We start from the raw sequence: 23,717 nt of genomic DNA, 5'->3' as shown, positions 1-23,717 counted from the left end.
TTCCCTGTTGCATCTCTTGCTGCCCAGCTAGTGCAGTGCCAGCCTATCAGAAGGATCTTAGCACAGGCGGGTCTCCTAGCAGCCGTTCATTTGATGTACTGTGTATGTGAGGACAGACTAGGCTGTTTTGCAGTTGTTGGTCAAAGTCCCACTCTTCTGCTCCGTGGTTCAGACTCACTACTAGATGGATAGAGGTTGGCTAGGATTGAAGCCAAGGCCAGACATGATCAGAAACCACCTGTGCCTTGAGATTCTCTCCCCATAAGTGCTCATATATACCAGTGCTTTTCTGGTAGCAGGGCTACATGTGACTGCAGGTGATTTGGAAAGATGTCCTTGTACTTGTCTTTGTTGCAGTCATCCTCTTTATTGACAAAGCCACCATGGTATGTGTTTACTACAAAGACCCACTGCAGAGCAGAAAGCCAGGGCTTTGGTCCTTTTCTTAGACTTCACATGGCTTTGTTTAGTAGCTTTCCAGACATATCTTTTTGAGACCATTCTATTTGTTCTCACAGCTTGTTTTGTGTGTGTCCAAACAGGATCCAGGAGTACATGCAGCATGCTTTTCTGACTTCACTAGCAAATATCATTCTACAGATGTGCGAGTCATTCTGCTCCATGCCAGTATGTGCATGTCTTCAATGGAGCACTGTGAGGCAATCGATAAAGCCCAGGGAGTATGTCTTGAACTAGTTGTCACATTGTTCTGTTTGTTTGGCTGTAGCTGACTGTCTGGTACACACAGTAGGTTAGCACTAGAGTTGAGGTTAGGCCCTGCCTTCTGCTCCCATAGTCCGAGACAGCTGAGCTGGCTTCTTGGCAAGAGCTGCCTAGCCTTATCTCCTGGGCCCTGATATACCTTACTGGCCTTGTCTGTTCCTACTGCAGCTGGGATTGTGATTCTCAGGAAAGTCACAGGTTCATGTTGGGTATTCCTGGAGCCCAAAATGCCCACTGGGACTCGTAAGGAGAACTTTTGGATTTAGGGGCCCAGAAGTTCCTGATGCTCATGAAGCTGAGGGATATATAGTCTGAACAGCCCTAACATCCATGGGTCCATGGTCACCTAGGCTTCTGCTTAGGTCATCTGTGCTGGAGAGTACTGGGGTGTGGTGGGCCAGCCTCAGGCTGGATGTCTGGGAGAGGCCTGGCTTCTGGTTTTCTTCAGGGGTGTGTGTGCCCAATTCTTTCAACATCTGAAGAGTTTCATCTTTTTCCTCAGGAGAAATGAAAGCTTGGTGGTTTTTAATTTTTTTATTTTTAAGATATATTTATTCTATATTATGTGTATGAGTATTTTTGCCTGCATGTATGTATATGCACCACATCTATGCCTGGTGCACACAGAGGCCAGAAGAGGGCATTGGATCTCTTAGACCTGGAGTAAGGGGTGGTTGTGAGTGCCATGTGGATGCTGGAAACCAAACTTGCTCCTCTTCAAGAGCAGCAAGTGTTCTTAACCACTGTGCCATGTCTCCTGACCTGTAAGTTTAGTGTGCTAAGTGTTCTGGGGTCTAGGTAGAAACCACTTAAAAGTTTCAGTACTTGTGAGAAAGAATCCAGATCAACATCAAATTTTAAACTTTGATCATCACTGGTATTAGGTTCATGGGGCTCAGATTTGGAAGGCAGAGTACAGACAGTGTGAGGGCAAGAATTATGCAAGGATTTCTGGAGAAACTATGACAAGTGACCATCAACAGTGACTTAAAACCACTGCTGTGTGTGTCCCCTCACAATTCTAGAGGTCAGGAATCGGGAATTGAGATCTTGCTGGGCTGTGCTCCCAGTGAAGGCTTCAGGAGAATCCTTCCTTGCTGCTCTCTTGGCTTCTGGAGGATCCATCCTACCCCTGATGTGGTAGCTGCTTCCCTCCAGTCTCTGCTTGTATCTTCACCCACTTTCTTTCCTCCTGTACATCTGTGTTCAGATCTCCCACTTTCATACGTGTGTCATCACCGGGTGTAGAGTTTCCCTAGTCCACTGGGGTTTCATCATGACTAACCACACCAATAGAGATCCCAGCTGTTTCCAAGCGAGGGTCCAGGGTACAACTTGAACACGTCTTTTGCAGTTAGGAAAAGTAGGGCTTAACTGACTCCTGGGCACTGACGTTCAAATCCAGAATCTGCTGTCATCTGTGAGTAGGGAGAGGCAGGTTATAGAGCCAGTTGTTTATGGAAGGCTGGTGGAGGGCAGAACCAGAATAACATGAGCCACTTAGAATGGAGCCCTGGGGGCTTCTTGGTTGTCCCCACAGAGTTGTGCTGAGCACTGCGTTCTATGGACAAACATGTTCCCTTTTTTAAGCAGGAAACTACTTTGCTTCGCACTTTTTCATGGGAGGCGAGAAATTTGACACCCCCCATCCTGAAGGTTACCTCTTTGGAGAGAACATGGATCTGAACTTCCTGGGCAGTCGTCCAGTCCAGGTGGGTCTCAGCAGGGCTGGCACTTGTGGCTGGGGTGAGTAGTGGGAAGACTGTCTCAGTTGCTTCTGTACAGCTGTGAGGACGAGCAGGCACCAAGTTACCCCTGATCGGACAGAGTACCCAGCATCTGAGCAGAACTGGAAGTAAGCATGTGACTTGGAGTGTGTCCTGTGGCTGCCTCTGAGACACAGTCAGTCAGGATTGAGTCACTGAGGGACAGAACAGCTATTATTGAGCTAGTGCATCCAGGCTGCACAAAGTTAGTGATTTCATTCTAGGCCTTTTGTATGAGCAGAAAGAACAGCCATATTCTGTGGAATGGTGGAAAACAGCCATGATCCCACTAATTGCCAAAGAAACACATATTTAAGCATATCTGTCTATTTTTTTACTACGCCTTTGGCAGCTAGTGTATGTCTAGGGCTTTCCCGTAGGAACTGAAGACTGAAGTCAGACCCTTTCCCCATTTCTCAGGCAGTAAGGATCATACAGAAGAAAATACAGGAAAACAACAACAACAAAACAAAACAAAACAAAAGGAGAGACAGAAGAAGAAACAAAAAGTGAGAGGAAAAGATCCTACTGCAGAGTCCATGGCTGGGCTGAGTTGTGCTGGATGGAGAGGAGGAGCTGGAGTGGCCTAAACCAGGCAGGCTCCCAGCAAGCAGTGAGTCTGCACGGTATGGGTCTGCAGGCTAGTTGGAGGTTTCTTAGGGCTCCCTAGAGAAACAAGGTCTAGAATGAATCTCTCTCTGTAGAAAGGGATTTGTTGGAATGATTTACAGGCTGTGTCCAGCTAATCCAACAATGGCTGGCTGTGAACGGAAAGTCCAAGAATCCAGTAGTTACTCAGTCCACAAGGCTGCATGTCTCAGCTGGTCTTCAGTACATGCCGAATCCCGAAGAAGCAAGCTCTAATGCCAGAGGGTATGCTTCTTGTTTTAGTTAGGGTTACTATTGCTGTGATGGAACACCATGGCCAAAAGCAAGTTGGGGAGGAAAGAGTTTATTTGGCTTATATATCCTGAATTATATATTCGATTGAGAAAAGCCAAGGCAGGAACTCAAACAGAGTAGAACCTGGAGGCGGGAGCTCATGCAGAGGCTGTGGAGGAGAGTTGCTTAACTGGCTTGCCCCTCATGGCTCACTCAGTCTGCTTTCTTATAGACTCCATCCTACAATGTGCTGGGCACTTCCACATTATTGCTAATTAAGAAAATGCCCTACAGGCTTGTCTGCAGTTCAGTCTTATGGAGACATTTTCTCAATTGAGGCACCCTCCTCTCTGATGACTCCAGCTGGTGTCAAGCTGACACAAACCAGACAGCACACCTCCTATGAGTTAGAATCAAGGTGTTCAAATGGACCTTTCAGTAAGCTTTGAGGAGGTGAGGGAGGCTCAGCCTAGGGCAAGAAAGGTATTGGGATGGGTTGTGGAAATGTCTTAGGGTGGATGAAGTCAGGTGAGGATGAGAAAGAGCAGAGGTTTCCTATGGGAAGTATTCAAGAAAGAAAGTGTGCAAGAGCAAGGAGCACCAAGAGGCCGAAGATTTGCACTGATGGGCCGTGTCAGTAAGACTAGGTCTGAGTGTGATACCTAGGAAGAGGGTCCAGTGGAGAGAAACAAGGGCCAGGGAGGAAATCCCTGAGCAGAGGTTTTAAATGATAGGCAAGACAGGAGGCCCTCTAAGGAACACTGAGCTCCATTCTCCAACATGTAACATGACTGCATATGGAACATGCTTCAGGCCTCGTGAGTGGCCTTCAGACCAGAGGCTTTTAGGTGTATTAGTCACAGAGCAGGTAGCTGACACAAAATCTTGACCTGTAGTGTATATCCTGTAGGCTGGGTACGGGGCAAGCGTTGTGCTCTCCTACCTGGGAACTAGCCTGGGACTTTTTCTTTGTCACATTTGTTACCTCAACTCCCAGAGTTTGTTTGTTTGTTTGTTTTTTTTTTTTTTGCAGGCTCTCTGTGAATCTTTATTTTTTTTAAAAGATTTATTAATTTTGTGTGTATATATCTGTGTGCCTGAGTGTGTGTGTGTGTGTGTGTGTGTGTGTGTGTGTATGAGGTGTGTGCGTGTGTGTGTGTGTGTGTGTGTGTGTGTTTGTGTGTGTGTGTGTGTGTGTATGAGGTGTGTGCATGCAGTACCAATGGACACCAGAAAAAGGCATCATATCTCTGAAACTGGAGTTACAGGTGGGTGCTGAGAATGGAACCCAGATCCTCTGGAAGAGCAGCCAGTGTGCTTAACTGTCGAGCCATCTCTGCAGCCTCCAGTTCTTCTATTTTTACTTCATGCTGAGAGAGTGGGCATCCACTTGGGTTGTGGTAGAGAACATGTACAATCCATGTGCCTTTACCCAGCTTAATCTCTCCTTTCAAGGTCCAACACAGTATTGCTGGCAGAAGATACAGCCATAGTTTCATGTCACCAGTTATATGTATTTTTATATAGGGGCATAATTATAAGCATGTAAACACGTACATGTGTTGTCTTCCCAAATACTTGCTGGTTGGTGTGTTATACAAACTGATTGTCTTTGTGGGCAGCAGTGAGTTGTAACCTACTACAGGAGAAGGCCCTAAGAGCCTAACTGGCCACTTCTGAGCATCCTGCATGGAGCTGAGGACACTGGCTGATAACCAAGTCACTTGGTGTAGGGTCAGTCCTTGCCCACACCCTGGCCAAATGGCCAGGGTCTTCTGAGCAGTGTGTCCAGTATCAGTTCAACCCCTCACACGGGGACCAGAGACCAAGTATACCTGTTGGGGTCTCCCTTGGCTTCTATCTCCTGTTCTCTGTTGCTTCTTAGAGAGTCATTTACGTCACTTGTATTTCTCTCCTAGTTTCCCTATGTCACCCCTGCCCCCCATGAGCCAGTAAAGACACTGAGGAGCCTGGTGAACATCCGCAAAGACTCCCTCCGGCTTGTGAGGTAACTCCCCTAGTGCTGCCCTCTGGGGACCCTGTGTGGTGCAGACGCTCTGGTTAGTGCTTGGGAAGGGGCAGGGATCTTGAAAGGGCCCAGGCTCTGTTCTCACACGCTGTCAGACTCTGCACCAGGACCCTGGGCCGTCCAGCCAGGGGTTCTCCCACCCCTGCAGTTGTGCCTCTGTATTACTGGCCTAAGTGTGGAAAGCACTGGTTTCTGGGTGCTGCTGCATGTAAAATGTGGAACCCAGGGAATACGCTCACTTCCTGCTGTGCCTGGAGCGGGTACCCCTGGGATGAGTCAGTCCAGTTGTCAGTAGTATACGAAACTGCTTTAAACCTAAGACATCCACACCAAGAACACTTGTCCCTTTTTTTCTGGGGGCAGGAAGAAAGGGGAGCAGACTGTGGGTTATGGGTCTTGTTGTATCACAGGGAACAGGCCTCCTCCTACCTTGCTAGCAAAGCAGCTGCATGTGTCCTGCAGCTGTGTGGGCAGGCCAGTTCCTGGGGGGCTATGACTCCTGACCTGCCCTCTTCTGCCCACTTTTGGTAGGTACAAAGACGACGCAGACAGCCCTACCGAGGACGGTGAGAAGCCCCGTGTGCTCTACAGCCTGGAATTCACCTTTGATGCCGACGCCCGCGTGGCTATCACCATTTATTGCCAGGCAGTAGAGGAGTTCTTGAACGGCATGGCAGTGTGAGTCCTTAAGTGCAGCACTTTGGGCTTTGTGCATGCTTTGCAGTATCCTGTGGGTGTTATTGTTAGTTCACTCTGCAGCCTTCCCCCCTTCCTGGAGAGCGCCTTGGACCAGAAGATCCCTGCTGCTGATGGTGGCTTGGTCTTTCTGGCTACCACCCTCCTCCAAAAGCCTCCATAGAGTCACCTCCTTTGGATAGAGGGACACCCAGCACCCAGAAGACTTGAGTTTGGGCAGATACCAAATATATGTATTTTGTTGTGTCACAATTACAAATTTGAACTTTTGGAGATTTTCTTTAGAATATGAGTCTTGACAGACCCAGGAGTTTGCAGCCTGCAGTCACAGCATGACTGTGGTAGGAAAGCCAGCCCTGGCCTAAGCGGCTTCACAGATGGGCAGAAACATGTCTGTGTCCTTTCCAAGGCTCAGATCTAGCATTGGGGTGAGGAGGACTGAGAACACTGGCTTTGAGTGTTTCTCAGCTCTGTGTCTGCTGATGTCATCAGAGCACGTAACCACTTCCACCTCAGTTTCCTCACCTGGGAATGAGAGGTGGGGAGGTCAGCTCTCACAAATGGTGTCTTTAATCAGTCCCCCATACAGAAGGAGGCATAATAGCTGCTCTAAACTAGCTGCTGGTTGAGAAAAGGTTTCCCTCTAGGACTCGGGACTTGGCCCTGGGTGACCAGCAGACTCCCTCCTGAGTAGCAGTGGGCAATTAGGAAGCTAATGCCTTTTCCACAGTTGGTTCTTTGAGGATTTCACTGTGGCTTAAAAAGTGGGTTACTTAGTTACATTTACTAAGTTACTGACTTACAGTACTCCAGTGTGTGTACTGACTGTCAGCAGGGAGTGTACAGAGTGGCCAGCACAAGCCCTCTTCCTGCACAAGCCCTGGGTTAAGCTACTCACCAGCTACAGCCTGAGGCAGTATACCCTCGTGGTGTGCTGCCCTCCCTGGGCCTCCAGTGTGATGACAACTGAGAAGAAGAGCTCCTGTTTCTGAGCTGTCCTTGGGCACAGCTGCCATAGCAGATGAGCCCTGGATTCTGGGTAGGTGCCTTGGAGCTGCTCCAGAGAAAGTGAGGGCCACCATCCAGTGGGCTCCATCCCCAGCCCATCTAGATCAGCTGTTCTCTGTTGTGTCCTGTGAGATATGTGATAACAGGGTCCTGCTGCCACCAATGAGCTAGGATGGCCAACTAGCCATGGCTGCCCAGAGATGCATGCTGGTAGACCTTTCCTGAGACCTGCATGAGGCCTATTTGCCTCCCAGTTTGCTGGTCTGTACGATACTAGTACCAAGTCACCAAGACAGAGAAACAGGAGGCTCCAGGAGCCAGGCTTTAAAGGCTGTGCTGGGAACCTAAACCCAGCCTGCAAGAATACTGTCCTGAGTTGCAGGGCAGGCAGTCCTCCTGTTCCTTTCTTGTTCCTTAACTTCTTGTCAAGAAAATTGAAATAGGGTGGTTCTGGGTTCCACAGCTTATGACTGAAGGCCCAGGCTGCTGAGATTCCTCTCCTGGGCTGGCCTTTTTACTATACCCAGGCTGGCTCTCTGTGGGGTTCCCTCCTACACTGGCACTGACAGTAAGGACAGCAGGGACATCCCTCCCCCACTCCCCCCACTTCCCAGGCTCTGATTGTGGCCTTTGTCCTAGATGCCCAGAGAAGCCCTGGGACAGTAAGCACGGGTGGCGGTGGGAATAGTGAGTGTCATGGCTTGTGTTCATGAATGAGGACACTGGCTCAGCTCTTGTTTTCTAGTGGTCAGCCTGGGGTATGAGATGAGTTTCTGCATAAATACAATGGTCCTTGGAGCACGGTGGGGACCAGCAAGGCAGAGAGAGCTGGTCTCTGGGTTACTAGAGCAGAGCTGCAGTAAAACAGCATGGGGCTTCAGTGAACATGACCTCCTGAGGGTGGCAGCGTGCTTCGGAACGTGAGCAGACACTGAAGTGAAGGCCAATGCCTGACTGGGACTAGAAGCAGGCAGCAAGGAGCAAGCATCGGGACAGGGAGTTCTTCGCTATGATCATGATCATGCTGGAAAAGTAAATGCTCTAAATACCTTGTAGGCATGTTCTTGCCATCCAGAGGAGAGCAGAGGTATTGGGCTGGCGTAGGCTCTTGAAGAAATGGTTACTTGGCAGGGCTGGGCAGCATCATGGTGAGCAGAGCTGGTAGTGGGAGGCTCCTGTAAGAGCAAGGGCCACCTGGCCAAGTGGGCTGCTTCCTGTTCCCATCTGGAATGACTGAGGCTCTCAATCCCTGTAGAACAAATGGCTGCCAGCTCAGCTGGCTGTCAGATGAGTAACAGAAGGAGGTGGGAGGCTGGGTGCAGGGAGCCTCGCTGGGCTCCACAGAAGTCAGGTGCTGCCTCCCTCGCTGTGCAGGTACAGCTGTAAGAACCCTTCTCTGCAGTCTGAGACCGTCCACTACAAGAGGGGCGTCAGCCAGCAGTTCTCCCTGCCCTCCTTCAAGATTGACTTCTCCGAGTGGAAGGATGATGAGGTAACTCTGGGGGAGCCCTGCTTTCTCTTGTTCCTTCTCTGGTTTCTCTGTCTTCTGGCTGGTATGTTGTACTGGGGCCCAAGGAGATTCCTCCTGGTGCTGGCAGCCTGGGAATGGCCAGGTCTTGGTCTTGGGTCATAAATGCAGAGGGACTAAGGAGTAAGGTGTGAGTGAGGCTTAGTGGCCACAAGTGTGGTGGTCATGGAGGCTGTAGTGCAAAGATAGAGGTCCCCACTGTCACTGTCCCCGCCCAGCAGCGTGACAGTTTAGCTGCTGTCCCTCGTTGCCTTTCCTTTGTTTCTGAGTCACACAGCGCAGCTTTGCGTGTCACAGCACAGGCCTTCCTCACAGGCCTCTTGTGGGTTACAGCTTGAGTAGCTTTTCAGCTAGTTTTCCTTCCTCCCTCTGGCTCTGCCCGTGGTGTCTACTTAGTTCTGTCAGAGCCTTTCTTCTCTGTCCTTATTTCCCAGCAGCCATCTGCAGAGACCCTTGCCTGGGAGCCCCTGTGTGAAACCCCAAGACTGTCTCTCACTGGTCTCCAAATAAAAGAACTTGGGTGTGACTCATGCTGGTGGCAGCTGCCTGGCCTCCTTCCTATCCCACCATCCTCTTTTCCTATGAGGGTTTCTATGTTAAACATAAAACAGCTGGCCAGATGGTGGTGGCACACACCTTTAATCCCAGCACTTGGGAGGCAGAGCCAGGCAGATCTCTGTGAGTTCAAGGCCAGCCTGGTCTACAGAGCAAGATCCAGGACAGGTACCAAAACTACACAGAGAAACCCTGTCTTGAAAAACCAAAATTAATAAATTAATTAAATAAAATAAAACAGCTGGGTGATGGTGGCTCACACCTTTAGTCCCAGCAGTCTGGAGGCAGAGGCAGGTGGATCTCTGTGAGTTTAAGGCCAGCCTGGTCTACAAAGTGAGTTTCAGGAAAGCTAGATCTGTTACACAGAGAAATCCTGTTTCAAAAAACCAAAATAATAATAATGATATAAAAATAGGGGTTGGGGATTTAGCTCAGTGGTAGAGCGCTTGCCTAGCAAGCATAGGGACCTGGGTTCGGTCCTCAGCTCCGAGAAAAAAAAAAAAAAAGTAAAAGAAAAAAGAAAAAAAAAAAAAACAGGCTAGAGAGATGGCACAGTGGTTAAGAGTACTGGTTACTCTTGGAGAGGACCTGAGTTCGGATCCCTAGAATCCACATGACAGCTCAAAACAGTCTGTAATTCTAATTCTTCCTTCATGCCTCCTTGAAGACCAGGCACTCAGCTGGTACACATGGGTCAAACACCCATGCACAGAAAATGTGAAAAAAAAAAAAACAAAACCAAGCAGCTTCCTTAGGCTCTGTCTGGTGGTGGAAGCCTGTCTTCGTCCATTGTCACTCCCTTGGTCCAAGGCTACTACATGTATGTGTTGATGCACGGTTGTGTGCAGATTTCAGGAGTGGGAGTCTGAGAGAGCAGTGATATGTGAAGTGCTCTGTAAGCCCTGGGAGACCACAGGGAGAGGAGGACAGGATCAGAGTCACTGAACACTTCCCCAGACTATTGTTATCTGTGCCAAGTTCACCCAGCACAGCTGGCTCCTTCCAGGATGCAGAGTGCAGCTGAGAACAGCATAGAATGCTTGGAGGCTACTCAGAGCGTAAAGGACCCCAATGCACTCAGGCTTGTGCCCTGTCAGCTTTCAGCCTAGGGTGGGTGCAGGGTTCTGCTCTTCCTAGCTAGCTCACCTAACTGATGCCCAAACAAGCAGTTCCTGTGTGAGAGTTCCTCTCCTTGGGCTTAGTGTATGGACCTTGTAAGCGCAGCATGCAGCCAGCATCATCGACAACAAGATCACTCTGGAGTGGCTCTGCTGCAGGGCGCAGGCTCACAAGAAGCCTCATCGCAGAGCAAAGCACTAGTCCAGGAAGGCCACTTACTTTAAGACCCAGTCCGTGGGGAATTCTGCTCTGGGTAAACGCACAGGCTTGTCTCCATCTTGCTGTTCCACAGTGCCCCTGCCCAGCCTGGTGCTGGAACTGCCCTGCATGACTACCTGCTACTCCCCTGTCTACTGCCCGTATCTTCCTTCCTTCCCAAGGACCAGAGCAACTCCTTCCTGCTCACAAGTCTTCCTTGACTCCATAGACTCAACACAAAAGGAATTGTGTTGAGTTAAACATGTTGCCCAGACATTGTGTTCAGCCTTGTGCTGACTGGCTTCTGTTCCTCTAGAGATGAGAAACTGAGGCTCAGGTTGAGGCTTGTTCACAGTGAGTGAGCACAGAGCTGGATTGGAAGCCAGCAGTCCTGAGTGTGGCTTCATTCCTGCACCGTGATGAAATGCAATTTTTTTTTTTTGGTTTTTCAAGACAGGGTTTCTCTGTGTAATTCTGGCTGTCTTGAAATGTACTCTGTAGACCAGGCTGGTCTCGAACTCAGAGATCTGCCTGCTTCTGGCTCCCAAGTGCTGGGATTAAAGGTGTGCACTACCAATGCCAGGCACCAATGCAGCTTTTTTTTTTTTTTTTTTAACTTTATAGTAAACTCTTTCTGAGACCATAACTCATATTTTTCTTGATTTTTTGTTTTTTGGAGACAAGATTTCTCTATAGCTTTGGAGCCTGCCCTGGAACTCGCTCTGTAGATCAGGCTGGCCTTGAACTCACAGAGATCTGCCTGGCTCTGCCTCCCAAGTGCTGGGATTAAAGGCATGCGCATGCGCACCCAGCACCAATGCAACTTTTAAAGCATTTATTTGGCTTACTTTCAATTTCAGAGGGTTAGTCTTTGACCATCATGGTGGGGATTTGCAGCAGCAGGCAGGTATGACCCTGGAGCAGTAGCTGAGAGTTAACATCTTACCAAAAGTTGCAGACAGAAAGAGACTGGGGGAGTGTGGGTTTTTTGTTTGTTTGTTTTTTGAGAGAGGGTTTCTCTGTGTAGTTTTGGTGCCTGTCCTGGATCTCACTCTGTAGACCAGGCTGGCTTCGAACTCATAGAGATCTGACTGCCTCTGCCTCCTGCCACCGTGGCCCAGCGGTGGGTTTTTTAACTTCAAAGCTCAGTGACATACCTCCTCCAACAAGCCACACCTCCTAATCCTTCCCAGAGAGTTTCATTAGTGGGATCAAGTATTCAACTGTATGAACCTGGGGGGTGTTCTCGTTCAAATAACTGTATCCTCCTGAAAGTTTTTTTGTAGTGTTTTGATTCCTTTCTCACCGTATTTGTAGTGGGAAATTCCCTGCGTTGCTAACTTTTTTTGAGACAGGGTCTCTTTAGATCAGGCTGGCCTCAAAGCCATATAGATCCATTTGCCTTTGTCCCTAGAGTGCTAGGATTAAAGATGTGTGCTTAATGCCCCCACCCCACCCTGGGTTGTTGATAACGATTAGGAAGAAATGTTTTTCCTGTTTTATAAACAGCACTAGCATCCATGGCCTTGGCAGCAGTGTTCTGTGCCGAGCTGCTGAGAGGATTTCCATGCCTTTTATTGTAGAAGTCAGTGTGACTGGTGTGGCAACCCCATTTGGAAACACAAAACTGAGGTTCGGGGTGATAGGGCTAAAAATGCAAGTGGGCTGAGGCAGAGACAAGCGTCCAACTTCTGTTCCTGCTGCACACTCCACGAGAGACAGCTCTTCTGGTGAAGAAAGACAGGTCTGTCTGTCCTGTGCTCCATGCTGATCTTGAGGAAGAAGGGAGCTCTGTGTTCTGCTGAGAGATGTGCCTCTGGCCAGTGAGTCTCCATTCACAGTGTGTGCTTAGTCATTGGCTCAGGGTTCTAGGGCACAGAGCAGAAGCAGCTCTATTGTGAGCCTGTGGGACTCCTGGCTAAGGTCTACTTGTGAGGCAGAGGGCACTGTCCGAGGCCCCCGTGAACAGGGCGTAGGCTGGGGCTACTCTTCCTGACCCTATCTCTAGGTGCGAAACATGTTCTGTATTTGGTCTTGGTTTTAACTTAATTGTGCTGTGATTCACATGCCACAGCTTACTCATTCTAAGGCGTTCCTGGTTTTTAGTATGTTCACAGAGTTTACAAGGTTTTTTTGTTTGTTTCTTTTTTTTTTTCTTTGAGACAGGGTCAAGTGTGTATCTCTGGCTGGCCTAGAACTCACTATGTAGACCAGGTTAACCTTGAACTCACAGAGATCCTCCTGCCTAGGATTAATGGTATACACCACCATTGTTTGAGACAGGGCCTCACTGCTGAGCTTACCACCCTTCTGCCTCTGCTTCCTGAGTAGTTGGAATTAGATTTGTGTACTACCACACCTGGCCCATTGACCATTCTTTGAGTAACTCCTAAGTGAGAATAATGGAAATGTGTGCTGCTTCCCTGAGACACCAGGAGGGTTCTGGAGACTGGGCAGGCTGGATTTTGTCTATCAGGTAGTTGGGGACAGAGGACAGCTTAGTGACAGGAAGAAGCAGGAGCTAAGTGTTTACAGGGAAGAGCTCACAGATGTGGATAGGTGCCTCCCAGGGTACTGCACTGCTAGCAGGTGCAGGGGTGAGGGCCAGGGCAGCGGGTGAAGATGGACCAGGAAGGTGGGGTAACTGGTGCTCTCACTCTCATTCCATCTGGGCTGGGGCTTAAGCCAGATGCTTTTCATCAAACAATTGCATAACTAAATTTAACCCAAAACATGGAGGAATATTCCCAGGAGACTGGATGGCAGAGGCTAAGCAGATACATGATAGCATTGTCCACAGTGGTCACAATGTAAAAACAGCCTGGGATCAACTGGTGATTGGGCAGACACAGTGCAGCTTACCCAACCCCTAGAGTAACTATGCAACCACAAAAAAGAATGGGGTTCTAACTGAACTTAGAAAGCATGCTCAGTGGCAAAAAAAATCTAGGTACAAAAAGACAGACATTAAATGATCAATTATAGAACTGTCCAGAGCAGGCACACCTGTGGAAAGCAGATGAGTGGTTGTCAAGGACTGAGGGAATGGGGACTTAATGACCTCTTGAAGGAGTTTCTCTTTGGAGAGCCAGTCAGGAACTGTGTAGTCTACATGGTTTAGTGTCACTGAGTGTCCTAGATTCCGTCTGTCCACTCCATTTCAGGCTGACCAACTCACTACTTGATGTCCATGAGCCTGACCATTTTTGCCTCCTTTCCTCAGCTGAACTTTGACCTGGATCGGGGTGTGTTTCCAGTAGTCATCCAGGCTGTGGTGGACGAAGGAGATGGTGAGCATTGTTGGTCTTTCCTCATCTTCCTTTCCAAGTGTGTGGGACCTCTGGGGACGAAGTGGCTTCCTTCTCCGAGAGTTGTCAAAGGGCCTCTTTCCGGAAAGGGAAGGTGTCCATCACGGCCCACAGACAGGCTCATGACAGTGGCATTGCCATGTGGGCACCTTCAGAAGAGGAGGGTGAGCTAGGGCAAGAACACGGGTGGACTCTGGGCTCTGCCGCTGGCTCTGGCACCTAGAAATCATGCCTGCACGGGGAGGGAGAGAGTCCCAGCATGACCTCACTTTTGGCCTCCTCTCTTATCTTTTCCTGCTTCAGTTGTTGAAGTGACTGGCCATGCTCATGTGCTCTTGGCTGCCTTTGAGAAGGTAAGTGCCATCTTGGCCACCACCTGTAACCTGGGAGCTGGGGCAGGGTGGGGTTTGAGTAAGGGGGTCAGGGCTTGGTGCAGGGACTAAGTGACAGATTCTTAGTTCCCAAGACACTGGTCCTAAGGCTGATCATCCTGGGAGTTATTAAAAGAGTTTTTAGAGAGGTGAGGCAGAGTGTTCTCCTGAGGCCAGCCCCATAGGACCCTTAAGAACCCGCCAGCACAGGCTAGGATGCCCCCATGAAGACCCTGCCACAGACTAACTTTCCTCCCTCCAGACATCACTTCTTTCCACCAGTTCAGTATCCTCAGTTGCCATCCAGTACTGACCATACCTGGTATGTGTGTCTGCCTCACTTATGATCTGCTCCCTTTTGCCCCTCCTGCTGGCTGCAGCTTGCAGTCCAGATAGGGCTGGGCAGGCTTCATGCCCAAGGAGGCCTTCCTGACTCCTCTGGGCAGTTGTTTACTGTTCTTACTTGTGCCAGGGCAGAAGTGGCCTTTGATTTGTCATCTCAGAGCTGGCATGGTACCTAATTTGCACTATAGATGATCAGTGAATAATAGTGAGGTGGATGAGAGTCTGCTACCTGCTAGTGCAACCCCAGGCATGCATGTATGTATGGATGTATGTATGGATGTATGTATGTATGTATGTATGGATGGATGGATGGATGGATGGATGTGTGTTTGTGTATATCCTCACTTGTCAGAGATTTGGGTGTTACATGCCTACCTGATGATGTTCCCAGAGACCCCACCCTCCCTTAGGCCCTTTGTTATTTCTCAGCACTGCAACTAAGACAGCTTCAGGTTGGAGCCCAGGTGACAAGGACCCCACCAAGAATGGCCTGGGATTACTTATTTCCTGCTGACTCATCTGGAGTCCTGCAGTCTTGGGGTCTTTGCCAAGGTGTGCTTTCAGTGCAGAGCCCATTCCTGCTGTGACCCAGGTCTCTGGACCACGCCCAGCTCTGTACAGCTGTGCCCATCTGTTCTGTAATAAGCCTAGAACTGCTCTTCTGGGGCCAGGAGTGCGGGTGACAGGAGTGTGCTGAACAGAGGCCAGCACCTCTTGAGCACCCTGTGTTTGGATCTTGTTGGGAGAAGTGCTCACAACAGGATCTGGTGAGGCAAATGGGCTGTCCCCAACAGGCATTCCATTTAGTGCTTGTAGTTTAGAGCTCAGTGAAAAACTGCTTGTTTTTATAGTACCACATTCTAGAAATTTCTATAAGTTCCCATCGACTTTACTGGATGATCCTGAGTGCTGTCTTGGTTGGCTCAAAATATAATAACACTAATTATTACAAAAATCTCAGCTCTAATACTTTAATAAGTCTTTCCAACTCTGACCAATCTGTTTCTCTGGATATCATTAAACACATTGGTTCTCTTCAGTTTTTTTTCTCACATTTTAGCTCTCTGAGTGTTTGCTTATATCATCTTCCTGATAGCCAAACCTAAGAACCTTTGTGTATTCACTCCTATTACGTAAATACTGCTTCTGGGTACATGGGAGTGGCTAGCCAATATCAGAATGTGGGTGAGTGACTTCAGTTTGTGCATGCTAGAGACCACACAGGATAGTTGGATTCTGTGGGAATGTTTGAAGAAGCTGCTCCAGGAACTGTAGAAGGCAGGCATGAGGCCACGAGTGAAGACTTTGTGGCCTGGCTCCTCGTCTTCATCTTTTTCTTATTTTCAGCCATGAATGTAGGTTAGCCTCCACCTGGCTGGGCAAGACTGCTTGGAGGGGCCAGTTTGAGATTAACTGTGTCTCTCCCCTGCAGCATGTGGATGGCAGCTTCTCTGTGAAGCCGTTAAAGCAGAAGCAAATTGTAAGTGTCAGACATCATGGGCCCTTGGGTTGCAAAAAGCACACACATAATGCATGTGTGAACACGTGCCCAGACCCCATGGGCTGTTCTTTCTGGTCATGTAGGAGCTGCTTGCCTGAGTCTACCCTCTTGTGCTCTGGGCTGTTGGGGTCTGTGTTTTATGTGCATGGGTTGTATAGCTACCCTGTGCTGCAGCAACCAGTGCAGGTCCCTGAGTCCTGCCCAGTTTGAACCATGGTGCATGGAATGCAGTTAGTTCTTGGTGAGTATTTTCTAAATGAATGGGCAGAGGAAGTAAGGAAAGTCAGGATACAGAAATATGGCAGCCACCTCTTGCTTACGAATTACTGGAAAGAAAGCAGCCCTGGGCAAAGACTCAGTTGACTCTTGTAGTACCAGAGAGGGGAGGAACCTGGGAGACTGGGAAGGCTTCTCTTGGGAATCACACATTCTGGGATTCTATATAGTATAGGGCAGTTACTCCTGCTGGCCTACTCAAGCAATGTAAGAATTTAGTGGGATGCCTACCTAGAACTGTTTAAGACCTTGATCCTGAGACTGACTAACAGGCAGGAGCCTGTGTTCTAAGGCCATGGTGAGTAGTTGTATTGTGTATAGCTACCCAAGTGCCAGAGACTGGCTTAAGGTTCCAGTGTGGGGTTATAGTTTGTTAACCTTTTAAAGGAGAGAGAGAGAGTGAACCCTGGCAGGTTCAGACCCTGACAGTACTAGTTGGGCAGAAGAGCCCATGGGCTATGGGTGGGGGCACTTGTTTCCTGAAAGCCAGCTAGCAGGATCGTGGCTTTCTGGAGGCGTGCTGTGGCCCATGGAACTTTGGAACCAATAACTTAGGGCGCTTCAGGACAGGTCAGCATGAAGCCTTTTGGTTTTGTGTCTAAGACCAGATATGGCTTTTGTGTCTTGTGGAAAGAACGGTTGCCTGGCTTGCTATCTGCTGCATACAGACAACAGCTCTGTCCCTCTTGTGGATGACAGAATGGGTCCAAAGTGTTTGTTCTTTGGTAGTGGGGATGATTGTGGGGAGCTTGGAGCCAGGCCTTCGGGGATAGATGGATGGGGGGCCGCTGGCTTCATTCCCTGCTCCATGTGTTGCTTGCTGAGCTCAGCACAGGGCGGGGTTTCCTGCCTCTTGTTCCTGGCATTTGCTCTTCTCCAGGTCCCACAGACTTAATTCCCAGACACACTTCCTGGGAACCTGGGGCTCTGGTGGTAGTCTAGACACAGGGAAGCCCAGCAGCACATCTTTCTGCTCTCTAGGTGGACCGTGTCAGCTACCTGTTGCAGGAGATCTACGGCATCGAGAATAAGAACAACCAGGAGACCAAGGTGTGTCCATGTGGGCAGCTAACTGGACTCCAGATTGGCAGCATGCCTCAGGTTTCTAACTGCCTTATGGAAGCCCACTCATTGGTGACATACTAGGCTTTCCCAGGCCTGACCCAGGGCCTACAAGGTTTAATGGAAAAGAGGCCTTTCCCTGGAGGTCCAGAACCCCAGACCCCATCATTTTTCCTTAGTCCCTTTTTAACAGTTAAGCCAACCAGGCTTTTGTGTGTCTCTGACTGACTACCTGAGAAACAACAATTCAAATGAGAATGATTTATTTCAGCTCACAGTTTTACAAGTGTCAGTCCACCATGGCAGGAAAAATGAGGTGGAGCAAAGTAGCTCATGTCATGGCAGCCAGGGAACAGAAGAGATGGAAAGGGCTAGACTGCTACCTGCCCCCTGAAGGACCTGCCATTAGTGACCTACTTCCTCCAGGTAGGTCCTCTTTAGAATTCCCAGAACCTCCCCTAATGGCTGGGTTTCAGAGCCTCCAACCCGTAAGCCTTTTAGAGGGACAGACACTTGATACACCCCAACCACAGCAGGAGACGGCAGTGTTCGAAATGTCTTGTCCTTTCCCCAGCATGTTGTTTAAATCACTAAATTGTCAGATAGTATTTTTGGCTTTATGAGCCATTTGGTTTATTTGTTTTTCAAGACAGGGTCTCACTCTGTAGCTCTGGCCTTGGAACTCACTATGTAGACCAGGCTGGCCTCAAGCGCAGAGAGATCTGCCTGCCTCTGCCTTCCAAGTGCTGAGCTTAAAGGTGTGTGCCACTATGCCGAGTTAGCCATCTGGTTTCTAGGGCAGCTGCTTGGTGCTGCAGCCATAGCTCAGAAGCACCCCCAGACAGTGCAAAGATAGCTAAATGTGGCAGTGTTCCAATAACCAAGCAGGTTCAGTTAACCCAATTCATGTTTAAGACATTTGCTCACTCACTTTCCAGGCCCTGGTGTGGTTTCTGAAAGCTGATAGAAACGAAAGTGTTTCCAAATGAGATCTGCTCACTGATGGTGGTTGAAAGACACATGGTTCAGTGCTGTCCTTCCTTTCTTTGCAGCAGAAGGAGTTGTCATGTTTGGGGTTGGCAGAGGCAAGGGCTCTCCCTGTGTGAGCCTGGTGCTCTCCCCATGGCGTTTGAAGAGCTCTGCTGTGTCCCTGACACTTCCTACTTCCTTTGCCACACATAGACACAGGAGGGCATGCTCCAGGCAGCATCAAGCCACCCTCAGGCTCTTGTGAAGCCACTGACACCCAGGCGCTTGTCTCCACAGCCGTCCGATGACGAGAACAGTGACAACAGCAGTGAGTGTGTGGTGTGCCTGTCGGACCTGAGGGACACACTGATCCTGCCCTGCCGCCACCTGTGCCTCTGCACTTCCTGTGCTGACACGCTGCGGTACCAAGCCAACAACTGCCCCATCTGCCGGCTGCGTGAGCATTACCCAGGGCTGTTTGTGAGAAGATGCAGGAGAATTGCGGCTGCCCGTTCCAGGCAGTCTGGGGACCACCACTCCCTATTACACAAGAAATGGAAAGTCCATGAGCTTTTCGTGAAAGGCGTGACGTTGATCCCCTGCCTCCAGGACAGGGAAAGATTAGAAGGAAGACATGGAAGTGCGATAACACTTGAACCAGGCCGATTAATCTCTGAACAAAATCTATTGTCAAGGTTACATAGGAACTATTTTTGAAAATCTTAAAGTGAGTCAAAAGCAGAACATTGTGCTAGGTGGTAGTCAGGTTGTCTGCCAACATTTGTAGACTCTGAGAAACTCACCCAAGCTCATGGCTAGTCAAGTGTCAGAAATGGGTTTTTCATTCAGACATGGTAGGGTTTTGGCTCCTGCTTTTTTTTTTTTTTTTTTTTTTTTAAAGATTTATTTATTTATTATGTATACAGAGGAGGGCGCCAGATCTCATTACAGATGGTTGTGAGCCACCATGTGGTTGCTGGGAATTGAACTCAGGACCTCTGGAAGAACAGTCAGTGCTCTTAACCTCTGAGCCATCTCTCCAGCCCCCTTGGCTCCTGCTTTTGATCCCATTGTCTGAAAGTAGCACATCATGGTACCTGTCCGCTCAGAGTCGGGTGTGTGTCCATGCACTGTGTGAGTTTGCACTGGGGCAGCTCTGTTGAGTCATTAGGACAGGCTGCATGTACAGACAGGGGCAATGTGGTACCTGGTCTGGGTCTCCCAGTGTCCAGGGGAGTCTCAGCTGAGGTAGAACAGGAAACCACAGGTTAGGGCTGGCTTAGGGAGTTCATAGCCCTTTTTGCAAGGGAAGCAGACATTGTCCCAGCCTGGATTTTTGCAGGCTTTGGTGCCCACATGTGACAGAGGAGAGGTCCTTTTCTTACATAGGTGGTCTCCAGTCAAGAGGGTGGCCAGGACTTGCCATCTTTCTGGAACAGTCCTTTCAGCACTGTCCCACTGTGAACTTACGTCCTGAATCTACACAGCTGCTTAGGGTGTCCTAAGACCTCACTGCAGGCCTTAGCCTGTGACACTTGATGCTGTCAGGGAAGCTGAGCACCAGTGTTCCCAGCTGTCCCAGCCTCCTCGAGTGGTCTGGGAGTGTGCTGGTGGGACCCAGAGGTCAGAGCAGGGCTGGAGCAAGTGTGTCTAGGCTAGACTGCAAATACAGAGCCACAAATCCCAGTTCCATCTCTCCGTCATGCCCTTCCTCACCTGGTTGCTCTGTGTCCAAGTATGGATGGTTGTGGAGAAGTGAGGCTGTTGTAGTGTGGCCTGCTCTGATTCCTCAGCACCAGAGTGCAGGTTGTTGATGGCTTATCTTTTTTGTTGTTGTTGTTGTTGTTTTGGTTTTTTTGAGACAGGGTTTCTCTGTGTAGCTTTACACCTTCCCTGGAACTCTGTAGATCAGGATGACCTCAGACTCACAGAGATCCGCCAGCCTCTGCCTCCCGAGTGCTGGGATTAAAGGTGTGGGCCACCACTGCCCGGCTGTTGATGGCATATCTTAGTTGATAGTGATTTAAGGCACATTCGTCACAGATTCAGGGGTTTCACCTCCACTTGCTGTGTCTTAGGAATGTAACCCTGTCTCCTGCTGGGCCACTCTTGTAGGCAGAACTGGCACTAGGAGATGACCTTTATCCTAATTTGTCTTTTCTGGTACATAACCAGTGTCTGTCCCAGTTGTCTATGTGGTAGACATTGCACTTACCTGTCCTGCCTTCTGAAGAGATCAAAGGCAGGAGCCTGTAGTCCGGAGATCTCTGTGGTCCCCACTGTTTGAGTCTACTGGAGTGAGTGGTGGCCACAGCCACTGTGACTTGAATAGAGGGGTCCTTAAATAGTTGTTGGTCTTCTAGCTGCCTACCCTTAGAAAGTGTCCAGGATTCTGTCCGTTAAGGATCCCCTCTGACTGATTTAGAAACATGTTCCTTGTTTCTGGGCACTGTGAATGGTAGTGTCCACAGTCTAGAGTGTCTGTCCATGCCTCTGAAGACTCTGCTCTTGTTCTTATGTCTCTCTTTCTTTCTGCCACAGCATTCCGAGCTCTCCTGCAGATCCGGGCTGTTCGGAAGAAGCCAGGGGCCCTGTCTCCCATCTCCTTCAGCCCTGTCTTGGCCCAGAGTGTGGACCACGATGAACACTCTGTAAGTGCTTTCTTCTCCTCCAGCTTGCCTCCTAGGCAGGCATGGCCCCCACAGCGGCCTGTGAACTGTTAATCAGGAACCAGGCTCCGCTGGGCAAGGGTGGGGCCTCCTCGGAGCTCTGTTGAGTGTTTCCACCATCTCCACTGTTGCTTTAGGCAACGCTCTTTGAAGGCCACCTGTGTCACTGCCCGTGGGCTCCTTCAGTCTCAGCCTGGGGTCCCTCTGTAGACTGATTGCCTGGGGAGGCCTGGCTTCAGGCAGACCAGGAAGGTCTTGTCAGTTAAAGGACCTAAAGAGCAAGACATAAGACTCCTACAGAAGGGCTCGGAGACAGGAGAGATGCCTAGAAATGGGTGGGAGTCTGCAGGAGTTGCTGAGGTAGTTGGGGGGTGAGGGAGAGCTCAGTCTGGGCCAAGGCCTTCTTGGGTTCCCATGTGCATCTGTTGAAGGAACTCCTGGCTTTTGAAGGCCTTGCCTCCACTTTAAGAGGAAAGAGCGATGAGCCCCAGGGCCTGGACAAGAGGTGTAGCACACCCCCTCCAATGGGTCATGCCCCCCAACACACACACACACACACACACACACACACACACACACACATATGTGCGCGTGCGCGCCCCTGAAATACCTTTTTTTTTTTTTTGATTTTTCGAGACAGGGTTTCTCTGTATAGCTTTTGGTGCCTGTCCTGGATCTTGCTCTATAGCCTAGGCGGGCCTCAAACTCACAGAGACCCGCCTGGCTCTGCCTCTCGAGTGCTGGGATTAAAGGCGTGCGCCACCACCACCACCACCCCCCTAAAATACTTTTGCCGTCTAGCAGACTGTGTGGGCTTCCGTTGAAGAGCCACGTGTCTGCGGGTTGCAGGAGAAATGACTCCGAGGTGGGGCTGCCCAGTGACGGAGGTCCGAGTGTCAGAGGGCTTGTGCTCCGCAGTGCTGGCCTTGATGTCGCTTTTGTACGGGTGGTTGAGGGTCAGATGGGTCCCTTCTGTTTGCCCTCTTATCCTGAGTGAGCCAGTTACGGGGTGAGTGTAACCTTGATTTGTAGTTAGCCAGAAGCTCTAATCTGCCCTGGGAACCACCTGCCTTTTGCAGAGTTCCAAGTACCTAAGTGGGTTCTTATTCTCTGCCCCCTGCCCTGTGAAGTGCCCAAATGAGGTCTCCAGAGAGTCTTTAAGGTAATGGTGAGCCCAGCCACTCTCAGGTCACCTTGGCCAAGACCTCTTGCTCTGGGGAGACCCAGACTGTGAGTAGGTTAGGCTGAGCTTAGATTCTTCTCTGAGTGAGACCCACTACAGGGTTCCCAGGAACTGGTTATGTATGTGCAGGCAGCCTGTGCAGGGCCCTGATGCAGAATTTTTCTTGTGTTGAATGTAGTCTTAAGGTCAGCTATAGTTTTAGAATTCTTGGGCGTGCATGGAGGGCAGTAAACCAGAGGCCCGCCTTGCCCCACCAACTCCCATGCCATGTGGAGGTAGAAGTTGTAAAACATGTGATTTTTATTTTGACAGTGTCCCTTTAAAAAATCAAAGTCGCACCCTGCCTCCCTGGCCAGCAAGAAACCTAAAAGGGAAACAGTAAGTGTGTTTGGTCATATAGCTCTGTTTTTGCCCCAGACCCTTATTTTTAAACCAACAAGTGTGGGAGGTCATTTTAACCCCAGGCTAATATATTTAACACACTTTGTCAAATCCGCTCTCCCTAGTCCCGGTGTCCCTGCCCAGGAAGGGAATTTTGTGGAACAAGCAAAGCTGAAGGTCTGTTGGCACAAAGCCCGTTCTTTGGTGTTGGTGCCAGGTGGTAGTCAGCCTCAGGCACCGGCCGCCTCGCCAGCTTTGCTCGCCGTGGCTTCTGAGTGCCCTGTTTCCCTTTTTTTTCTTGCTGGCAGCGGAATGGATGTTGAAGGTGGAACTGACATCTCTGCTCTTTTTGCACATGGCGTCCCCGCATGCTTGTTCGTCTTGCATCCCTGGCTGGCTGTCCCTTCAAGTTTGACTCTTTGGGCCAAGGACTCTGGTTTTCTGACATTTTCCCCTGCACCCCAGGGACCAGACAGGAAGAGCAAAAGTTGGGTAGCAGCCAGACTGGACCTCTTCCTGGAGTTTCACTGGCTTGGCAAAGAACCCATTGAAAGCGAGTGTAACTAAGGGAAGCAGCTTGGGAAACAGCTGAGTCTGTCCTTTGTGGAGGGTGTGGGGCTGGGGGCAGTTGTTCACCTCTAAGTTGAAGGCAGGTGGGGATAGGTGAGAGTTAGCCAGAGGACTAAGACCCACCACCAGTCTGGTGCACACCCCATTCTCTAGGGGTGCCACCCCATCCCGTTATCCACAGTGCTGCGGGTGGGCAGGCCCAGCTTCCTGTCGGAAGCACTATGAGCACTGTCTTGTACTTGATGGTGAGAGCCTGTGGGGGCAGTGCAGCACAGTCCTACAGCACTCCATGGCCTGACTGCTCCTCTCTGCAAGCTGAGCACGCTCCTTCTCCTTTACCCCTGCCACATCCATCTGCTCCTAATGAGGGTTGCAGTAGCTAGTGCCCGTCCACACTCCCACTGACCCCTGCTGGGGTCGCCGGAGGCCATACTTCCCCTGGTCCAGAGCAGCACTGGTGATGTTCTCCTGCCTCTGGCATGGCTCTGCTCTGCCTGCTCCCGAGTGCTCTTGCTGTCACTAACCCCTCACTCACACTTTCCACTCCTGCAAGCTGGGAAGAGCAAGCCATGCAACGC

The 23,717-nt window shown here is 49.9% G+C and overlaps 1 protein-coding gene across 8 annotated transcripts in view; it reads left to right on the top strand.

Moving 5' to 3' along the window:
* Mgrn1 (mahogunin ring finger 1) overlaps positions 1 to 23,717 on the top strand; it is a 52,237-nt gene that overhangs the window by 18,373 nt on the left and 10,147 nt on the right. For 2 of the 8 annotated variants that reach the window (XM_028894845.2, XM_028894849.2), the window contains exons 2-12: positions 2,314 to 2,435; positions 5,291 to 5,379; positions 5,932 to 6,078; positions 8,479 to 8,596; positions 13,728 to 13,794; positions 14,116 to 14,165; positions 15,961 to 16,008; positions 17,287 to 17,355; positions 18,634 to 18,793; positions 20,878 to 20,987; positions 22,501 to 22,566. In XM_028894845.2, coding sequence (XP_028750678.1) covers positions 2,314 to 2,435; positions 5,291 to 5,379; positions 5,932 to 6,078; positions 8,479 to 8,596; positions 13,728 to 13,794; positions 14,116 to 14,165; positions 15,961 to 16,008; positions 17,287 to 17,355; positions 18,634 to 18,793; positions 20,878 to 20,987; positions 22,501 to 22,566 — 1,046 coding nt within the window. The remainder of the gene's footprint in view (positions 1 to 2,313; positions 2,436 to 5,290; positions 5,380 to 5,931; positions 6,079 to 8,478; positions 8,597 to 13,727; positions 13,795 to 14,115; positions 14,166 to 15,960; positions 16,009 to 17,286; positions 17,356 to 18,633; positions 18,794 to 20,877; positions 20,988 to 22,500; positions 22,567 to 23,717) is intronic. The other 6 variants (XM_028894846.2, XM_028894850.2, XM_028894847.2 and 3 more) reach the window with 3 other exon arrangements.

The sequence above is a fragment of the Peromyscus leucopus genome, chromosome 8b (genome assembly GCF_004664715.2).
Source record: "Peromyscus leucopus breed LL Stock chromosome 8b, UCI_PerLeu_2.1, whole genome shotgun sequence".
Lineage (NCBI taxonomy): Eukaryota > Metazoa > Chordata > Mammalia > Rodentia > Cricetidae > Peromyscus > Peromyscus leucopus.
The sequence above is the reverse complement of the archived record's forward strand: the minus strand, read 5'-3'. Positions and strand labels throughout refer to the sequence as shown.